The sequence below is a fragment of the Crotalus tigris genome, unplaced genomic scaffold (genome assembly GCF_016545835.1).
Source record: "Crotalus tigris isolate CLP2741 ecotype Arizona unplaced genomic scaffold, ASM1654583v1 scf7180000019173.45859301935:6455823, whole genome shotgun sequence".
NCBI lineage: Eukaryota > Metazoa > Chordata > Lepidosauria > Squamata > Viperidae > Crotalus > Crotalus tigris.
In genome coordinates this window covers 5,033,695-5,048,636 of record NW_024097414.1, presented here as the reverse complement: position 1 = coordinate 5,048,636, position 14,942 = coordinate 5,033,695, and the positions used below count along the sequence as shown (strand labels likewise).

General features: G+C 42.0%; 1 protein-coding gene across 2 annotated transcripts in view; it reads left to right on the top strand.

The window, feature by feature from the left end:
• Positions 1-14,942, top strand: part of SDK1 (sidekick cell adhesion molecule 1) — a 301,817-nt gene that overhangs the window by 219,623 nt on the left and 67,252 nt on the right. For both annotated transcript variants that reach the window (XM_039360268.1, XM_039360267.1), the window contains exons 23-24: positions 8,164-8,273; positions 12,191-12,341. In XM_039360268.1, the coding sequence (XP_039216202.1) occupies positions 8,164-8,273; positions 12,191-12,341 (261 nt within the window). The remainder of the gene's footprint in view (positions 1-8,163; positions 8,274-12,190; positions 12,342-14,942) is intronic.

The following is a 14,942-nucleotide window of genomic DNA, read 5'->3' as shown; positions in this document are numbered from 1 at the left end:
AGCAATCTAGAACTAAGGAGAAATTTCCTGGAAGTCAGAACAATTAACCAGTGGAACAATCTGCCTCCAGAAGCAGTGAATGCTCCAACACTGGCGGTTTTTAAGAAAAGGTTGGACAACCATTTGTTTGAAAGGATTTCCTGCTTGAACAGGGCATTGGACTAGAAAATTCCCAAGGTCCCTTCCAACTGTGTTATTCTGTTAAGTCCACTCTTCTTCAAGGAGTCAAAGTTGAGAGATATTACTCTAATGCAAGAAGTGGAAGTCACCATCTCTGTGCTGCAGTTAATTAGGTCTTCAAATGCTGAAGAAGGGCAACATATTGTACAATGTTTGATCTTGAAAACAGGTTCTCCCTCCAAGCTTGCAAAGGATTTATACCGTCTCCAGAGAAATCAGAGTATAAGCTTGCATCGGAGGAGATGATCCTATTTTCCAAGAAATCTGTGCCTTTAATAATCAGCATAAAAGAGCAAAAGTGGGAGTATCTCCAGGCACAGAAGCTCTTTTGAGATCTTCAGGAGAAAGTCAGCACCATGAAAATCGCACAGGGGGGCCTCATTCCAAATCCAAGGAATTGATCTTCTCCTGGGTGGAGAAATCCGAGTTTAGCTTCTATTATGGGAGTTTCTATGCTAAACAGAATGTCGGGGGGGATTAAGTTATGGGACCTGAAAAGCAGAACTGGCTGGCTTGCCTTGTACAATGGGCTTTCAATCACTCACGTGCCCAACTCGGTGGTTATTGCTGGAGCCAGATAGGTTTGAAAATTCTCAGTCTTTGGGAAATCCTCTTTGCCCCGCCTGCTCAGAATATCCTTCTTGGGTTCTGTCATTCCATTCTGCAGACTCAAGCCATTCCTCCTTCTGTTAATCAAATTGTGGTCCTTCCTTCCTTCCTTCCTTCCTTCCTTCCTTCCTTCCTTCCTTCCTTCCTTCCTTCCTTCCTTCCTTCCTTCCTTCCTTCCTTCCCCTTATTAGCATCCATGGGTATTTCTTAGGTTTAATACTGAGTCTTGCAACTGTCTTGGACTGGATGACCTACAAGGTCCTTTCCAACTCTGTTATTCTTCTGTATTCTTCTGCTGGCTATTTTGCCATGTTACATGCAGACCCTTCATCTGATAACCAAGTTGCTCTTTCCTTTCCTTTTCTTCTCTCCTGCCTCTCTCTCATTTCTTCCTTTCCCTTTCTCCCTTTCTCCCCTTCCTTCCTTCCTTCCTTTCTTCCTTCCTTCCTTCCTTCCTTCCTTCCTTCCTTCCTTCCTTCCTTCCTTCCTTCCTTCCTTCCTCCTTCCTTGTCACTAAGCAACCTTGTCCATGGTTTGGCCCCTCATGCGTAGTTTAGACAACAGTTGAGGGGCCTGTTTCTAACCAGACCTAAAGATCCTACCTCAGTCAATTCTTACTAGATTCCCAACATACATAAGAGATGACCGTGCATAAAAGAAAGGAGAGCAACTCCGTTGAATGTGCAGTTAAGTTCTTTGTTGGTCAAAATACTTTTGGAGATCTGATGTAAGGTGAATGCAGGAAGTGGTAGTCTTTAGAGCTTTTTCTATTTTTTGCTTGGTTTGGGGATAGATGGCTGGGTGGAAATCCTTCCCACTCTAAGCAATAGAAAGGAAGAGGCTTCCCAAATGTTTTGAAGACCTTCCCCAACCCAACCTGTCTACCTGCCCCCTCCAGAGCTTTGGAAAGAGGAGGCCTCCAACGTCACCAAAGTTCCTCATCTTTCAGACTCAACCCACCTTCACATGTCCTCTAAGTGAGGTGTCCTTCCTCAAAGATTGACCCATACATTTTCCCTTTTCCATGTGTGATTCTGGATGTGAAAGAATCCAGGGAAGCACACAAGAAATCTGCCCTAACATTCTTGGCCCTCCAAGGCCAAGAATCAATTTGATGTCGGGCTCATTTTAAATAATTGTACTTGGCTTCATTGAGCGGCTCAACATTAAACCCTCCGGGAGCAAAGCTCTGCCTCTCCCTTGATTGAATTCTCCTCCTTTTCCAGCTGCAACTTCTCTCTTACACACACCCTTTGCTTTCCTTTCTGCAGTTCAAAAAGATTTTCAGATGGCTGTGATTCCTCAAATGCCATCTTTGACTTTTGCCCTGAGCTGTCATTTCTTTGCATTAGGGGAACAGCGCTGGAACAGTTACCAAGGATGTTGATCTTTCTTCTGAATTCTCTTCTTGCTGTTGATATGATCCCATTGCCTGCAGTAGCATTTACTTGGGATCTGCATAAACATCAGCATATAGGATGTTCCCAGATGTTATGATTCATCCCTCTTACAGAGAATGGATTGGGGTGGAAATTGAAGACCCTGTTAAAAAAGAAAGAAAAAGAGCATTCCAACTCCTAAAATGGATCCCTGGGTTACCAAAATTGAGGAATTGGGTATGTCTAGTGAAAAAAAGGACTAGGGGGGACATGATAGCAGGGTTACAATATTTGAGGGGCTTCCACAAAGGAAGAGGGGGTCGACCTATTCTCCAAAGCACCAGAAGGTAAGACAAGAAGCAATGGGTGGAAACTAATCAAGGAGTGAAGCAATCTAGAACTAAGGAGAAATTTCCTGACAGTGAGAACAATTAACCAGTGGAATGATTTGCCTCCAGAAGTTGTGAGTGCTCCATCACTGGAGTTTTTAAGAAGAGACTGGACAGCCACTTGTCTGGAATTTTCCTCCAATGGGATTTTCCCATGTATTTTACCAGGAAAAAATAGATAGGGCAGCCTAGAAAAGTCAGTGCACTCCTAAACATAACCAAGCACTCCAAATTTGTTGGCGATGTCCACTTTGCTCTCCGAGTTCATGGTGACCTAACCCTATGATCTCCTTGAGAGGGGGTTGGACTAAAAGACCTCCAAGGTGCCTTCCAACTCTGTTATTCTGTTAATTTTTGATAGTGTAACCCAGGCTCTGCCTTCAGCAGCTGCCCCTGGCAGTTGCTTCTTGTTTCACATCCCTTATTGTACTTTGCAAGGTTTCATTTTTAGAGCTGATATTTTTTCCCCTTTGTCATTCTAAATGGTTATGTCTGCAATATCCTTGGAAATAGTTTATGGGTCACAGACTGAAAGCTTTTATTATGCTTCATTAGACAGGATCAAAATTGGCATCTGGATGGGTGTTTTTTTTTTAAAAAAAAAAAAAACAAATAAACAAAAAGACTTAGAAGAGTTTTGTCCTAACCGTTCTAACAGTTTTTGGGAGAGGGTCGTCTATTTAACTACTAAAAAAATAGAATTTTTGAAATGCCATAAGAAAATGTACTTAATACCCTGTAATGTAAAGGATAAATGAAAATGTTTCTGCCATGATCCACTGCTAATCTTCAATATATAACTCTCTCCGGTACTGTTGTCATTTTATGTTTTGTAGTCTGATGCAGATTTATGGGGACAATATGTGCAGGCTTCTAAAGCTTAGAAAACAAGCTTGATTGGTATCCCAAACTTCCCCTTTCATTTCAAGTATAATTAAAAATAAGCATGGGTAAAAATCTCCCAAATGTCAGCAGTCTAGTGAAAATTTTATAGGGAGAACATCACACTCTAGAGGGATTTGGGAGTGATAGGAGTGAAATGCACATAACAGAAAAGTTGGCTGATCACTGATGAGACATACCCACATATAAAAGTTAGTCCCTTCCCCTTAAAACCCTCTTAATTTGCAATCTGTGGGAGAAGTGGCAGAACCTGGAGGCAGGGTGAAAAGAGGAAGCAGCCTGGAATCCCTATGTAGTCACAAGCAGACTACGTCCAACCCCCTTTAATTGCCGTTGACCTTTATCTAACTCCAAGCAAATGCTGTTCTTTAGTTGAGAAGACTCCTGTGGATAGGCATTTTAGCAATAAATCAGTCTTATGATGGACTCAATCTTTCGCCCCTGGCAGTTCTCGCCGTCAAAAATGTACTGTAGAAGGAGAAAGTGGACAAATGTTCTGGGAACACAGTCTTTAGCATCGAGTCTGACTTGAACGCACAAAATTATATGATTATAAAACACAGCTTTTGGCCTTCTCCAAAATTCTGTGTTTTCAGATTGTGTGGTTCAAGTCCCAAAATTCTCAGCAATAACTGTATTATTGGTAAAATATTTGCAGCTCAAGGTTGAACTCTGGGGTCCTTAGTGCTCTCTGAGCTTGGCTGCTTGCTTGCCGATCTTTCTTCGCCAAACTAGGCAACATCATAGTTCATCATCACTGAGGATGTTACCTAGTTTGGTAATGAATGCAAGTAAACAACCAAGCTCAGTGAGCACTAAGGACCCCCCAATAATTGCATTGGAGTAAGGAGAATTGGAGAGCAGAAATTCATCTGTCTGGAGAGCAGAAGGATCCAGGAAAGCTGAAGGAGAGAGTGGGCTGAAATAAGGTGCCGGACCCTTAAGCCTGTGGCCCAAAGCACATGCTGCAATTCCTCTGAACATCTCCGTTAAACAGAGCAGTAGAAAATCTGTGGGAAAGCAAGAAAGCAAAGGAAAGAAATCCATTCACCGGTGGGCTTGTTCCTGTGGACTTTGATATTCTTCTTTAAGTAGAAAACCCAAAGTTGGAATTATTCTTCAAGCCAATTCTCGCTGGGCCAAACAGGGCAGCTGGATAATTCTCATTAACCCAGGTGCCTGTTGCTTGGTTTCCTCCAATGGAAACCTAGTCTCTTTCCAATCATCATTAAGGCTGCCTTTGCGGAATGAATCTCTCTCTTCAGCATCCTTTGAAACAGCTTTGGCTTGGCTGTGAATGCTTGCTTCCATCGTTCTGCCCCCCCCCCCCAGCTCCTAACTTGAAACAGAAGGAGCAAGGATGGCTTTTGACTTTGCGAAAGCAGCCCTCTTCATCAGTGGTAAATGAAGTCCATCATTTTGGGGGAGGACAGATGGCTCTTGGAGAGGATAACTTGGAGAACGACCAGATTCAAGATTTTCTAGGAGATATCAAAGGACAGGCTTTACCAAACTTTCTGGCACGTAAATCAAAACCTGCAGGACTTTGCTCCGGTCATTGAGATGGTAGGGAATTTGGCCAGCTCAACATCATGACTCAGAAGAAACGTCTATTGAGCTCTAGGAGCATTACTCCATTGTCGCTGTGGCTAGAATTGCAGCTGCAATGAATTAACAGGTTTTCTGGGCAGGTGGCCAAACTATGAATCTTGAAATCATCTACAGAATCATATTCTAGTTTGTTGATATAATGAGTTGTGGAACATTCTTCCCCAGCCTCAAAGTCAGGTTAGCTCCATCCCTGTTAATGTTCCTAAACTTTTCCCATTATCTTTTTTTTTCCTATCTGATTTTCCCATGCATGAAAACAACTGGGTTCTCCAAATCTTTGGTTATTTTTTTAAAATATCAGTGTGTTCCGTCTTTTTTATTTCACTTTATGTGAAAGGAGAATGAAGTTATATGTGCCTTATCTCATGCAGGTCAAGATGTTTTTGACCTTGTAATGCCATCATCCTGTTTTACAGAGGATCTACATGACATGTTTCTTAAAAGGTCTATTAAAATGTATTAGAACTAATTTTTCATTTCCCTCCAACTGCACGTATGAACTGAGATAATAATGAAAAGCTGGATGTCGAAAGACAAGTATCTTTTGATACATCACACAATTTTATATGCATCTATGTATGTGATATATAAACACACAGAGATGGTCCTATGGATAACAAAACATGAAGTAATATTTCTCAAAATCCCTTCCAAATTATTTCCAAAATTCATATTACAATTTGGGCATTGAAGGCATTGAAATATGATCAATTTGTTAGCCACACAAGTCCACAATGCACAGTTAAGAGTTTACAGACAGACTTCTCAATGAGTTTCAATAGATTCCCAGTTTGAGTCCTCACCCAGTCTCTCTCCATCAAAATCCAATTTAGATTTTGATGGAGAGTGACTGGGCGAGAAGTCAAGCTGGGAATTAGCTTGTAATCTTTATGTAGTCACAAAAGAGCAAGCCCCCTTGAATGCTGTTGAACCTTATCTAGTCTTACCCAGATGCAAACTATCAGTCTGAGAAGATTCCTGTATTATAAGGTTTGAGCAAAAAAATAGTTAACTGCACTCTTCACACGTGGAACTGGTTGTTCGCGCCTGACAGATTTTCAGTGTCAACAAAGCCATTAAGATTCATTCATTGTATAAAGTGGGCCTCTTGATGTCATTCTCCCTTTAGAGCTTGGTAAGTAAAGAATCTGGGATTCAGACAATTTTATGCTTTTGCTGATCTTTAAATCAAAACCAGCTGAATCAATTTAAGACTTCTTTTGTAAAAAGGAAAAACCCCGGCATTGAGGTTGATTGCCTAGATGTGCCCAATTTCAATGGCTGAAATACAAATCTTATAAATTAGAAGTAGTAGGTTGAGAGCATCATATTGAAAGCTCAGATTTTTTTTTTCTTAAACTCTTCTGAGATCATCTCTGTGCAGACTATACTACACTAGATAACTAGTGGTCTAACAGCTTCCTGTGTTCCTTCCAATGTTTCTGCGTTCACTTCTGTAACGGCCCAGAAATTAGCAGAACGTCCTCCAGGTATCTAGATGCCTTCTCTCATATTGTAGCTCAGATCCTAGGTCCAGAGAAATCAACAGCCCTGGCCACTGAATGATATCTAATGATATCTAAGGAGAACATCAACAGCACTTTGGCTCCTTCTGATAGTAGAATGATATTCTTATAACTGGGACACATCACAAATAGAGATTTTGGCTTCTGCCAACTTAGAGGAAAAGCTCTCTCTGTTCTCATTCTCTGTGTGTTTCCATCTCAGGAGGTGAATTGTGTGTTCCTTTTCCTAATGGCCAACTAATTTAGCTCAGCTCCAAATGCTTGCTAGGCATTTCTACTGAGAGAAGGTGATGCGCTCGGCTGCCTTTGTCACTATTGTGCCACAGCTCTGGGCAATTTCCAGATGCACTAGACATAATGATCATCCCCAGATCTGTCTATGGCCTCTTGAGCCCCATAGGTAGGTAACTCACCACCTGTCATCCAGCTGGCTTTTCAAGGAGGAATCTTTCCACATTCCAGACATGTCCTGAGTCAGCTGTTCCCTTTGAGACCATACCAATAATCTCCTCTAATTACAAAAACCTGCCTTTTGGTTTGAATGCTCACTTGGGACAACTCTTCTCAGTGCTTGCCAAGGCAGTTCCATTTGTTGCTCCAGAAGGACAACATTTGAACAAAGATAACATTCAAGTTGCCACTGTTCCAGTTCCTTTGATTCCCCCCCCCACCCTCTGTGGTCTCCATGCTGTAGACTCTAAGCTCCTTCACTATTCCTTTGGTACACTGATGCAAATTGAATGTATATTTACAATATTACATTGGTGTCCTGCCCATCTTTCAAGGTGTTTAGAGCAGCATGTGTAGTTCTCTCTCTGAATGCATTTATTCCTCCTCCAACTGACTTTGTGTGATTAGTTTGAAGGGATGAAGTGACGGGAATCCAAACATCAAGTTGAGTTTGTGACTGTAATACATAGAAGGGACTCTACCAGGAACACTGGGTTGCTATTGGGAGTTGAAAAAACATTGAAGAAGAACCTTTAATGGAGTGTTAATACCACTTTACAATGCCTTGGTAAGACCACACTAGAAGTATTGCATTCAGTTTTGGTTGCCATGGTATAAAAAAAGATGTCGAGACTCTAGAAAGAGTGCAGAGAAGAGCAACAAAGATGATTAGGAAACTGGAGACGAAAACATGTGAAGAATGGTTGCAGGAATTGGGTATGTCTAGTCTAGTGAAAAGAAGAACTAGGGGTGACATGATAGCAGTCTTCCAGTATCTCAGGGGCTGCCCCAAAGTGGGCGAGGTCAATCTGAAAGCAGGACAACAAGCAACAGATGGAAACTAATCAAGGAGAGAACCAATCTAGAACTAAAGAGAAACTTCCTGACAGAGAGAACAATCAGTCAGTGGAACGACTTGCCTCCAGAAGTTGTGGGTGCTCCATCACTGGAAGTTTTTAATAAAAGACTGGACAGCATTTTGTCTGAAATGGTGTAGAGTCTCCTGCTTGAGCAGGGGGTTGGACTAGAAGACCCCAAGGTGCCTTCCAACTCTGTCATTCTGCTTGAGTGTGTGGCCACTCAAATGCATAAATCTGCCTCTTCTCCTTCCCGTAGGTTGGCGTAATAGGAGAGGAAGAAGAGTGGATAACTCTGTGCCAAGTGGAGAAGGAGTCGAATGCTCAATTGTTGGAGATCCCAAACCTCACACCTTACACTCATTACAGGTAAAAACAAAAAACAAAACAGCTGATGATTCATTGCTTGCATCTACTGGCAGGTTGCCGGCAACGGGGAAGCAGCATTAGGATCCTCCAAGCAGCTAGTGGGAGGGACAGTGGGACCGAAGAGCTTAAATTTGCACCTCCACAGAGTTTGCCCTGAAATGATCTCAGCTTGGTGCATTTTCATGGTCATTCTCCACAGAGTAAAATAATTAACCCGGGGAAGAGGACAAGGTACAAATAGCCCCTCTTAAACAGGGCTGCTGAAGATGTTCACACTTCCCGTGGCTGAGAATCTGCCTCCTCTAAAAGCTCTCCTGATTTAATTGATTTTGGTTTCTCTGTAGGTAAAACAGCACTGCAGTTGCTTGTTTAGATGGCAGTGGTTTCTTTTGTTTTGTAAATGAAGGGCATTGTTAATATTATTAAGTGAAGCTCTGCTTCTCCCATCCCTACTGCATTTAGCGGAACTCAAAAGAAGATTCAGGATTAAACCAGGTGTGGTCAGGGACACAGCTTGGTTATTTATTTTTATGTATTAGATTTTTTTTTATCCTGCCTTTATTACTTTATAAGTAACTGAAGGCAGTGAACATATTTAATACTCCTTCCTCTTCCTATTTTCCCCAGGTAAGTTGGGCTGAAAAAGAGATACTGGCCTTGGATCATCTAGCCAGGTTTTGTGCCTAGAGCAGCACTAGAACTCACCGTCTCCTGGTGATTGGCCCAAAGTCACCCAGCTATCTTTCAAGGCTAAGGTGGGACTAGAACTCACCATCTCCTGGTGATTGGCCCAAAGTCACCCAGCTGGCTTTCATGTCTAAGGTGGGACTAGAACTCACCATCTCCTGGTTTGTGGGCCAACACCTTAACCACAATACCAAGCTGTCTCTCTTCATTCTCACTATATCGAGTCAAGTCTCAAATAACAGTGTTAAACATAGTCAGAAGATCCTGAGAAGTTTAGGTTATCAAATGAGTATTCAGAAGGTGTTGCCATTCTACCTTGCCCTGTCCATTTCCTAGGGTTTTCTGACAAAGATCTTGCCTAGCTTTTGGAGATTGAGCCTCGAGCTGGAGCTTATTATGAAGAGCAAATGCTTGATCTATGGAGAATTTGCAACGTCTTATTCACTGGGAATTTTGGAAGAAGAGTCCAGACAGATCTGAAACACACCAAATCATAGACTGCTGCTTTTATGTCATGGTTCTTGAATGACCCATTGGCATACTTTTTATAGAAAAAGATGTCGAAGTAAAAAAAAAAAAAGCTCAAAAAAATCATTTACATTAGGTGCTATACCAAAAATAGTCACAATTCTGGTACCCTGCAAGTCTCCCTTTCCATTTTTATGCAAATTACTTTCTTAACTACCATAGGTTCTTTTATTGCTTCTGATTCCCCCAAATTAAGCCCAAACATAAAATTAAGGCTTTTTAAAATTTCTCAGCAAAATGCTGGCAGATGCAATGAAATTTCTCCCCCTGTTCGTATTCATTCTCCAGCATCTTCTAGCATCTTTTTGGCAAAGATGTTTTAAACGAATTCAGAGAATTAGGAATAAAAACAATGTCATGCAATGTTGCAGTTTTAATCTACTGAATTCATGCTTTGCAACGGCTTCGCGATCAAAGGGACGAGCTTCAGATCAGAAGCAGGAGCCGTCGAATTTGCTATTTATTCTCCACTCGTAATGTAAATCTTACATTACATTACAAAAATCGTAAAGACTAGATTTTTGCTATTTATGCTCCTGTAATGTAAATGTAAATCTTCCCACTGAAGTCACAGGGACTAAGAGAGATAGCAAGAGGAAAACACGCACAATAGAGAAACCGTAAATTGGAATAAATTGTTTTGGATTCTCCGTGTAGTTGGCCAGCCCTGTGACGGAAAATGCATGTTAGATGCATTGAGTTCCGACAGTACATAATTATTTTGATACGATCACACGGAGGCATTCTTCTGGCTGTAGAGCAATTCTACGCTTTCATTAAACCAGACTTACCCATCCATTTAAAAAACTGAGATCACAGCTGCAGGATTGCAGCACCTAAGGGGCCAAATTAAAAAAGGGAAAGGAAAAATGAAAGAAAAAAAAGATGGAGAACCCTCCTCTCTCTCTTTCCTTTCAAGAAGCCATCTCCATCTGCAGTCTCAACCCGTTTACCAATATCCTCAGGTTCATTGGCAGGTTGACGCCGGAAAAAGGCAGCATCTCAAAATTTCCATGGATCGCTGTGCTGATGAATGTGCCACCTGCTCTGTATCTGTGTCTGAATTTGTGAAAAAAGGAGCAGGGCCAGTTTAAAAAAAAAAACTGGCAACTTTCTAGACACATTGTTTGATGGAGAAAGTCATTGGAGGCAGATAACTAAGCTAGGCTGGACGTACCTGCTCTGCATCCATCTGTTAGGCCATTGTAGATGGCTCTCCTGACTGAATTTCATTTGTCTTATTTTTGTTCCTTTGAGACCTAAAATTATTGCATGAGCATCGACACAACAGTTGAAAAAGATACCCCATCCAGGTGAAGCCTCGGCTGGTGGGTCCCTTTTATCTTGGTGGGACTCAACGTGATGTCCCACCTTCATAAATGATGGAGGAGGAGGAGGAGGAGGAGGAGGAGGAGGAGGAGGAGGAGGAGGAGGAAGCATGAACTGTTGAACTTGGACTACATTTTTGTCAAATGTCCTTCTTTCCACATGTCTGTTGTTGATGTTTGGGAAATTAATGGCTTTGTTTTGCTTAATGCCTGTTTTGTTAGTGCACCCTCTTAACAAGAATGAAGAGGATGTAGTGTGCACTTTTCTTTCAGTCTTAACATTTTAGTGGGAGAACAACCCAGGACAGGTTGAGAAGATGATGCCTTAACACAATGTGACTTTAACCCAAAGCTTTCTCTTTCCATTATAACGGCTCTGCTTCTGATCACTGGAGTCTAATACTTTTTGTAGCTAATGCCTTTTCTGGAATTGGAAGGTCCATCTTCCCAAACTACTGCTGTCAGAAGACAAACAACTTGTGGAAAAGAGAGGAGAATGAATCCATGGGCTGACTTCATGTGGATATTTATAAACCAGGCATTCTTCCTTATGGTCTGTGTATGTCACACCTTTGGGCTTCCTGTCCCTGCACAGACCTATTCAGTACATTCTGGGACAGAAGCATATTTATTGGATTATTCTTTAGATTTCCACACTACCACTCTTAATTAGATCCAGTGTGGTTCATAAGAATCAAAACAATTGAACTGTATAATTTGTTCTGTTCTTTTGTGGGACTCCATTCCTTGAGAATATCTAGAAAATGGATGCCGATTATGGTGATATCCCTTCAGTCATGTCTGACTCTTGGCGACTCTGTGGGCCAGGTCTCTCCACATCTTCTGATCTCACACTACTCTTTGAGTAATGGTGTCAGCTTTGATGGTGTCCAGCCAATGGGTCCTTTGGAGGCCTGGTTTCCTTTCACTGCTAACTCTTCCAAACATCAAGAAAATGGACAATCTTGTGACAGTCTTCTCAGTAGTGACCGTTGTTCTTTGAACATGTTTCCCTCTGCTGCCCACCCCCAAGTATGGAGGGGGCCCTACCCTATCTGGATCTCATAAATTAACCAACAAGTGTTCTAGTCCAGCTAGTTCACATTTTAATAATGGAGCACCTATGAGATTTTCCTTTATCGTTTCTCTAGGTGTGTCTTATGCAGACATAAATACGTCTTTTCCTTTCTTGGTTTTAAATGGAATAAAATGCATTTTGTTTAACTTTCGTAGGTTGGGTCTGTGGCTTAATTATGTAAATAGGTGAAACACTTCTTAAGCTGGAATGGATGGGCAAAGCTCACTCTCTTTTCAAGGAAAACTGAACTTCTAGCTTTTCAGTCCTGTGCATTGATGCCTCTCTCTGCCCAACAGGTTCAGGATGAAGCAGGAAAACATTGTTGGCCAAAGCCCATTCAGCCAGCCCTCACGGGTCATTCAGACCCTCCAAGCACCCCCAGATGTGGCACCGGGGAGTGTGACAGTGCGTACTGCCAGTGAGACAAGCTTATGGGTCCGCTGGGTGGTAAGTTACCAATAACCGGCTTATGTAGAAGAAAGCAAGGCTTCCTAATTAATTCTCTTAGGAGACTTTTCTCCTCGAATTGACCTTCAAATGGGTGGAATGTCAGCACCCCCCAAACACCTGAGATGTTTGAGAACAATGGAAGCCAATTTGTCAGGTGCAAAGGATCAAGACCGTATGCTAAGTTGCAGTTCAGAGATTCAACGTTCAGACCTGTACACAAGAATCTAGTGAACTAAAATTCAATGCTAAATCGACACCAGATAAGGGTCAACAGAATTCAAGAGGGGTTGGATCGTTTGTGGCAATGTAATGATTCTAAGCAGATGGTGCACTTAATTCTGCTACCCAGCTCTGCCTGCTCTTCTTCCCATGATACTTCCAGAACTGATAGGGAGAGGAACGCCTGTCCTAATGGATGATGCTCAAATCCATTGAATTTTTCTTATGTTATTTACTCCCCTACCCCAAAAAATCTGAGGTCATAATTGAGCTTCCGCCTATCTCCCCTCTATTCTTTTTCCTATCTGCAATTTCCAATCTGAGTCTGACCTTCTCCCTGGGGGGGCTCAGTCACTAGCAGACCGACTACTAAAAACATAGCAAGACATTTCCAAGGCAACATAATGGGACTCAACCATATGTTGCCTCTTTGTTTAAGGCAACATGACTCCAAAGCAAATGAAAAGGAGTTCTTGGCCACCGGTGCTGCTCTTAGCTGAATTTCCAAAAAGTTTTAAACTGTAAAGAGAATGGTTTTCACGTAGAAACAGGAGTGAATGTGGAGGTTATATCTCCGTGATAGATTGCAGAGCTGAGTGATTAACTCTGGAAGCGGGTGATAAATGGCACGGCCCTTGATAAATGAATTTATCTTGTGCCTTTGACTGCTAACCCACCCTTGCTTGATGAAAATTCATTCAAATATTCCAATTCTGCTGCTCGGCCACTCTAAGACGCCTTCCTGTTTTGCTGCCGAATGCAAAAAACCAAACTGCTGTCTGAATTCCCCAAGCAAATTCACCATCCTCATCTTACAGAGAAGGAAGACTTCCCCCCCCCACCCCCCAAGCTCCTGTGTGTTCTCCAGGTCATTGAGGCACCCCATTAACCAGGAGAATGAAGTTTTCCTCCTGTTTGTCATCTGCCGCATGAGCCAGTTCTTCAGGATAAAAATAGCTGCAGATCCCGGCAGACGTACCCCAGATGCCAGTGTGCACCCCGAAACCATCATTTTAGATCCTAGTCAAAGAGGTGTGGGGTGATGCTCTAAGTGCGGAAGATGGATTAATTGGAAGGGAGCCAGAGAGGGGAACAAAACGACAGGCGTGGGTCACCTGACTGTATAATTAGTGTTATTAGTAGTGTGAGCTACATGTCTGGCTCTGTCTTAACAGTTTGCAGACAGCCATCGGCTCTGAAAGTTCAAACATCTAATAAAGGAGAATACTTGTGGCTCAGGGTTGAAATGGGAGGGGAACCGGTGATGATCCCTAGTTGAGCTGAATAATAAAATGTCTGCAAGAAAACAAACAAGTTCAGAGGGCACCAAGGACATCTCATTTCCACCCTGAACTACAAGGATTTAAACCCTCATGGATTCTAGAACTACACTTATTTATTTTCAGGCCTGCTACTTCTCCATAGTCCTCCAGCACTTCCATCAGCCTAAGACCAGATTGTACAGGCTCTTCAATAATAAACGCAAGGTCGTCTGCAAATGCCTGTACCTTAAAACTTTCTTTTCTTACTTTTAAACTTTTAATTTGTTTGTCTTCTCGAATTGTTCTAAGTAAAACCTCTAATGATAAGATAAAAAGCAGCGGACAGCCTTGTCTAGTGCCTTTTTGAATTAAAAAGTTCTATATGAGTACTAATACTACTGTAAAATGTCGGAAGATGTATGGAACTAGTGATGTCATATCTATGTCCAATGTGTTTTTAATTTTGTATTATTAATAAAAATGAAAAAAAAAGGATTCTAGAACTACACATAGATGTTTGAACTAAGAGGTTCTGGGTGCTCTCTGAACTTGGTTGTTTTCTTAGAGACATTTCATTACCCAAACTAGGCAACATCATCAGTGCTACTGGATGATGTTCCCTAGTTGGGTAATGAAACATCTGCAAGAAAACAAACAAGCTCAGAGAGCACCAAGGACCCCACAGTTCAAACATCTATTGTAGTTCTAGAATCCTCCCACTTGCTAAGGACATTTGTAAGAATATTTTATTTATTTATTAAACAAATTTATGGCTACCCAACTCACTCACAGACAATTCTGGGTGTCTTACCACATTAAAAATAACAACAACCCACAACCCCTTTCCCCCATGGGAGCAACAACACAATCAAATCAACCATCTCCATTTGTGATCCTCGGGCCCACTAACAAAACAGTGTCTTCAGGGCCTTTTGGAAAAGCAACGAGATGGGGGCTTATTGTACTCCAAGTGAATGACGTTCCACAGAGAAGGGGCCACCACCAAGAAGGTCCTTTTTCATGATCCCACCAGATGTAAATCACTAACCAAGGGGACTCGCAACATATCTTGCCTTCCTATCCTGGTGAGCTGGGTGGATGCAACAGGGGAGAGAGA